General features: G+C 39.0%; 2 protein-coding genes and 1 pseudogene across 2 annotated transcripts; all 3 read left to right on the top strand.

Moving 5' to 3' along the window:
* The first annotated feature begins 808 nt into the window (after positions 1–808).
* LOC123093146 (disease resistance protein RGA5-like) lies at positions 809–3,882 on the top strand. Its single transcript, XM_044515060.1, has 2 exons — positions 809–1,619; positions 3,753–3,882. Exons 1-2 carry the CDS (start codon positions 817–819, stop codon positions 3,844–3,846), a joined length of 897 nt encoding a protein of 298 aa, XP_044370995.1. The 5' UTR covers positions 809–816; the 3' UTR covers positions 3,847–3,882.
* A 32-nt stretch (positions 3,883–3,914) lies between these two features.
* On the top strand, positions 3,915–4,871 carry LOC123093137 (disease resistance protein RGA5-like). The gene has a single exon (XM_044515050.1). The coding sequence runs from the start codon at positions 3,915–3,917 to the stop codon at positions 4,869–4,871; it is 957 nt and encodes a 318-aa protein (XP_044370985.1).
* Positions 4,872–4,894: 23 nt separating this feature from the next.
* LOC123079145 (uncharacterized) lies at positions 4,895–5,842 on the top strand (annotated as a pseudogene).
* The last annotated feature ends 804 nt before the right edge of the window (positions 5,843–6,646 follow it).

The following is a 6,646-nucleotide window of genomic DNA, read 5'->3' on the forward strand; positions in this document are numbered from 1 at the left end:
ATCATATCCACATCAAACATCTTATGACATCACATGGATGAAGAGGTTCTTTAACAACAACGCCTTCAGGAAGGGAACGACACTCAAGCATCGCGGTTAGCGGATTCAACCACCAAATCAGAATCTAATTTTTCACCCTGAAGAATGAGTCCGGACATATCCAAGCAATGCTTTCAACAAAGTAACGACATAAAAAACATCGCCGTTGCCAAATATAATCAACTCGAGTCAGACCTAGGCCTTCACTCTGGAGCTCAAAACCGGGTGCTCGAGTTGCACCGTCATCAACACCAGTCATGTGTTGTCATCACTGGTCGTCACCGTTTTTTTACAATCCCAGCAGTTACTTCCGATGTGTGATCGTCGCCACTGCACAACATTCTCTCCGCATCAGGCAGCCATCCATGGTTTGCATCCCGTCATCGAAGCCATCCCACTGTGTTTTTATGGCTTTGCCTACTTGCCTTCGTCCCTGCTGTGTGGGTGAACACCAGCGATGCCTTGTTTTAAAAGCGAACTGTCATGCGTACGACATGTAATGGAAATTGAGAATCATTAGCTGTAATGAGTGGTCCCGCACATGTGGAAATTACATGCGTGTCGGCTGGTGTCGCTTGTTTTAAAGGCGAACAGTCACGCGCCAAAAAATTGTACGTACGACTGTATAGCTATTCATCTTCACATGATACTATCTATTCCTTTGAACTTGCCCGGGTTCTACAAAATGCATCACTGCAGCACCAAACACACACCAACCAAACAACAAACCAATTTGCTTAGAGGGAACAGCTCCAAATGAATCTGGCGACCGGCGCCATGGGCTCCCTGCTCCCCAAGCTGCTCGAGCTCCTCAAGGAGTACAAATTGAAGAAGAAGGTTAGGGAAAGTGTCGGCTCTCTCGAGAAAGAGATGAAGAGCATGTACGCTGCCCTCCGCAAGGTGGGCGAAGTGCCATGTGACCAACTCGACGAGCAGGTCAAGCTCTGGGCAGGGGAGGTGAGGGAGCTCTCCTTCAACATGGAGGATGTCGTTGACAAGTTTCTGGTGCGTGTTGATGACGGCTCTGAGCCTGTGGCCAACTCGAACAAGATCAAACGGCTCACCAAGAAGATGACCGGCTTGTTCACCAAGGGGAAGACTCACCATGAGATCGCAAACGCCATCAAGGACATCAACAAGCAAGTCCAAGACGTTGCTAGCAGGCGTGTGCGGTACAATGTCGACAATATTGTTGCTATGCCTGCAGCGGTGACTCCCATCGATCCTCGCCTTCGGGCTCTGTACACCGATGTGACAGAGCTTGTTGGCATTGCTGGGGAAAGGGATCAAGAGCTAATGAAGTTGCTTTCAGAAGGAGACGACGAGTCCAAGAAAAAATTGAAGATTGTCACTGTTGTCGGATTTGGAGGATTAGGCAAGACCACTCTTGTCAAAACGGTTTATGACAAGATTAAAGGAGAATTTGATTGCCGAGCTTTTGTTTCTGTTGGTCGAAATGCTAGTGCAAAAATGGTTTTGATGGATATCCTTCTTGCTCTTGACATGTACGAAAGTCATTTCACCATATTGGGTGAAACACAACTCATCGACAAACTCCGGGAACGTCTCCAGAACAAGAGGTATGACCTGTCACTCACTTTATGATGGCAACTAGCTTAAGCTGATAATTTCTTTCAATTGGTGCTTGTGGAATAATATGCAAGTTGTGAGGCTTAAATGTATTGACGATTTTAGAGTAACTTCCACTATTTACTTCCTAACTGTCACCATTTTGTATATTTTCGTACTTAAAATATTATTTTTAATGCACAATGCATACAAAATGTTACTACAAGGATAAAAAGATACTAATATTGTTATATCAAAATAGAATAAAAAAGGATGGTCATGAACTCTATATAGAGAGAGGTTGTACATAAACCACAACGAGAAGGGACGAAAAAGTGACAAACTGAGAACCAAAAGAGAATTTATGTGTTGAAACACAAGTATTAACTATGTAGTCTTGTCAAAGGATAAACATGAAATATGCATTAGAAATATCAATTTGAATGGGTTTAGCTGTACAATAAAAGAGTTCAACCTTTGTAGAATGTAGCTGAGCAAAAGCATCCATGTACCGTCCATTACTACAAACCCTAAAATAACTAGAAGTAATGAATAAGTGATAGATTGAGAGGAAGAACTGAGTATATATATGTATAAGGATCATTTAAGGGCTTGCATGGCATCATCTAAGAATACTTTTTCTTTGTTAACATCATGTGAGAATAATTGTGTTTTAATGTCATTGTGATTTGTATGTGTGTGAGAGTATCACACGAAGGAAAGTAGTTGAATAGTTTATATTACTACATAATGCAAACTTTCCGTGCACAAGTAGAAAATGACATAAATGAAACATGATGTGGGTTAATGTGGATGAGTTTTAGGAATTAAATTAATTTCAATTAACTTATAAATAAGACACATGGAGAACAAAATGGTCTAATGTTGTATAAGCCATCAATATTTAGACTTATTGATTAAAAATTGTCATAACCATTTTCGATAAGAAGAAAAATCCTACTAAAGGATATGATCAAATTTATAACTTTTGGTATTGATACATACAAAAAGAAACAAGCAAGAATGGAATGGATTGAACGATATTCGTTCATGTTTACAAGACGAAATGTCTTATCGAGTTGAGTTTTTTCTTGGTATTATTGTACATTAATGGTAGGTCAGGGTATTTACGCAAACCAGATTTAGGTTGGTGGTTTGTAATCTCAATTTAAGCTCAATTGTTGGTAATAGTTCAGTTGATCAATACATGATCAAGGGGAACTAACGGTCTCCACTTAAAAAAGGGAGGACAAACGGTCACCACTAGTAGGTGAAGATGAAGAGATATATATTGTTGTTGCATATTAGCGCATGTGTCCAAAAATCAGATATTATGCTTATAAAACTGTATAGTAAATCAAGCCGCGCAAATGCTCGGGTCACTCCACTAGTTATTTATAGTGGAAGGTGTGGTGCTCTACCAATTCATAAAGATGGACAGATAGAAAAGGGATTAGTATTTGGTTGAAACATGATCATAAATAAATAGTCTTTTTGTCTTGCCTGCCCGTAGTGGGTCGTATCACAAAGTATCATGCATATGATACTATTCTCTGATACTACCTTTGTAATGCTTAGTATTATAGATTAATATCTTTTGTAGTAATAGATTAGTATCTTAGATGACCTTATTTGTTGTCATGCAATATACTCCCTCCGTTCCTAAATATAAGTCTTTTTAGATATTACAATATGGACTACATACATAGCAAAATGGGTGATTCTACACTCTAAAATATGTCTTTATACATCTGTACATAGTCCATATTGAAATTTCTAAAAAGACTTATATTTAGGAATGGATGGAGTATATAGTAGCACAATATATATTATAATACGGTGTTATGGTATGATATTCAACGCTCTCTTTCTTCATTTAATTCCATGTCACCTCATTAAAATTGTCTATTTGGCATGCATAATACTAGCTATGATACTGCCATTATAGGCAACCTAAGGAAAACTGATGGAAAAATAGAAAATATGCACATAAATATACTTCAGTTGAAACATGAGCATTTAATTTAGTAATAGCTCCGTCTTTTTATCCTTCCATAATTTTATCTCCAAGGCATATTGCTAGATTATCTTTAAATCTTACCATGTGTACAATTATTAAATTGATGATGTCATAATTAATATAGGTACCTCATTGTAATTGATGATATATGGGATGAAAAACTGTGGACAATTATCAACTGGGCCTTCTCTAAAAACAACATTTTTGGAAGTCGCTAATCACGACAACTCGTGTAGTCAATGTATCTAAATTATGCTGCTCATCTACTAATGATTCAGTCTATCAAATGAAACCTCTTAGTGATGATGATTCCAAAAGGTTGTTCTATAAAAGAATATTTTCTCAAGAGAGTGGATGTCCTCGTGAATTAGAAGAAGTGTCCACATGCATATTGAAGAAATGTGGTGGAGTGCCATTAGCCATAATTACTATAGCTAGTCTTTTGGCTAGTGATCAACATCTAAAACCAGAGGATGAGTGGCACATTTTGCTAGAGTCTATTGGCCGTGGACTTACCAAAGACCACGGTGTAGAGGAGATGATGAGGATACTATCATTTAGCTATTATGACTTGCCTTCCCATCTAAGAACATGTTTGTTATATCTAAGCATGTTTCCAGAAGATCGTGAGATTATGAAAGATCAATTGATATGGATGTGGATTGCTGAAAGTTTTGTCCAATGTGAAAAAGCAAAAACTAGTCTCTTTGAGATCGGAGAGACTTACTTCAATGAGTTGGTGAACAGAAGCTTGATCCAGCCGGTATACAATTATCGTGGCTTTGTATATGCTTGTCGTGTACATGATAGTGTGCTTGATCTAATTTGTTCATTGTCAAAAGAAGAGAATTTTGTTACCATATTGAATGGCACCCATGATAGCATTTCTTCTCAGAGAAATGTGCGTAGGTTGTCCCTCCAAAATACAATCAAAGAAGAACATCAAACAATGCCTCTTATTTCTGGGAGTATATTACAAGTGAGGTCTATTGCCACATTTAAATCTGCTATTGGTCTATTGCCGCCTTTGTCGAGCTTCGCTGTTCTACGTGTGCTGGATTTGACTGGATGTAATGTTGGTGATCATAACCATCTAAACCTTCAGGACTTGGGGACTTTATTTCACCTGAGGTACCTAGGTCTGGCCGATATAGGAATTTCTGAGGTCCCAGAAGTTGGAAAGTTACAGTTTTTACAGGTGTTGGATTTGAGTGGAAATTATGATATAAAGAACTTCCATTAAGTGTTACCAAACTGAGAAGATTGATGTGCCTACTAACCGAGCCTCTCTGGAATCTTCCGGATGGACTAGGAAAGTTGACATCAATGGAAGTGTTGGGTGAAATCTGTGGTGATTCTCTATGCACTGTGAAAGCACTGGGCAACATAACATTGAGGAAACTCCAAATTAAATTTAATGACCTAAGCATGGAGTTAGAGGAAGCTTTTATGGAGTCACTAGGAGAACTTTCCAACATCCAAAGTCTAGAAATTGATGCCAGTGGCGCTTCCATGGATCTCTTGGGGGAACGTTGGGTGCCTCCTAGAAGTCTCCGAGAATTTATCGCCGACAAACATGGCATATTCTCCATGTTGCCAGCATGGATAAGGAGGAATCCCTCGCATCTGTCGCAACTATGCGAGTTGCACATATGGGTCGAGGAAGTGGGGCAGGAGGATCTGGGATTCCTTGGGAGGTTATCGGCTCTTCAGAGTCTCACATTATGAACCACCCGCCAAAGGCAACTATTCTTCAGTGTTGATGGGTTCCTTGTCTGACAACAATCGTGTTGGTTTGCCAGTCGCCGGGCCGGATCGTGTTCCGGCCGGGAGCTTTGCCCAGGGCTGAAACTGTCAAGTTCGAAATCGGTTTGCGGGTCGCAAAAGAGGAAGCAGCTGGCGACGGTGGTGATTGGTTTGACCTGGGCATGGGATACCTGATGTCCCTTCAGAAGGTTCACGTCCGATTCTACACCTCCGGAGTGATGATCGGCGAGGTCAAGCAAGCGCGGGCTGCACTGGAGAACACACTCCATGCCCATCCTAATCGTCCCGTGTTTGGCGTCTTCTTCATCCCGGACATAGAACACGGTACGTAATTAAAACCCATGATGAGATGTCCTTTCCCTGATGAATGTCTTTATACACTGATCGACCTTCACTCTCTGTTTCTTTCTTCCAGAAGGCGCAAGCGATGACGACACCTTCGTCTAGGAGAGTCAAGAAGTGAAGAACCTTCACGTTACAATCTTTCCCAATAATAAAGGTCAACCTTCAGGTTACATGCAGTTTGTTTTTCCGTTGGAAGGGAAACCATTTCAGTATTCCAGATTATGTATACGTACATGCATAGATCTTGTCTTCCTCCCTTATTATCATAAATCCACGTTTCTATAGTTGGTGACTTTACCGTCTGTCATTGTCATTGAACCGTATGTGTATCACCAGCTCCAAATTTCCAAAAAAAAAGGGATTTTCAAAAAAAATGTTCAAGAAATCATAAAATGTTCGTTGATTCAAAAAATAACCATGATTTTGAAAAAATGTGCGCATATTAAAAAATTTTGAATTTTGAAAACAATGTTCGGCAAATCAAAAAATGCTCACTGGTTGCAAAACAATGTTCGCTGGTTTCAAAAAATGTTTGTGAATATGTAAAAAATGTTCGCGGATTCGAAAAATATTCATGACTTAAAAAATTGTGAGTTTGTAAAAATATGTTCGCATATTCAGAAAATATTGAATATTTCTTTTTTTAGGGAAAAAATGTTGTCTTCAATTTTATTTTATTTTGCAAATTCAAAAAAATGATCATCAATCAATATAACCGCTATTCATCATGTCTTGCTATAACAACAATGTATAATTATAATCTAACATTACTTACTGTATGCTAACACAATTCTAACACTTCCACATCAATGGGGCACAATAAGATTGTAAACATAAGCAGTTAAAAATACTATAACCACAATCTGGGAAAACAGGATACACTGTAAACATGCGGATGAAACATAT

The sequence above is a fragment of the Triticum aestivum genome, chromosome 1B (genome assembly GCF_018294505.1).
Source record: "Triticum aestivum cultivar Chinese Spring chromosome 1B, IWGSC CS RefSeq v2.1, whole genome shotgun sequence".
NCBI lineage: Eukaryota > Viridiplantae > Streptophyta > Magnoliopsida > Poales > Poaceae > Triticum > Triticum aestivum.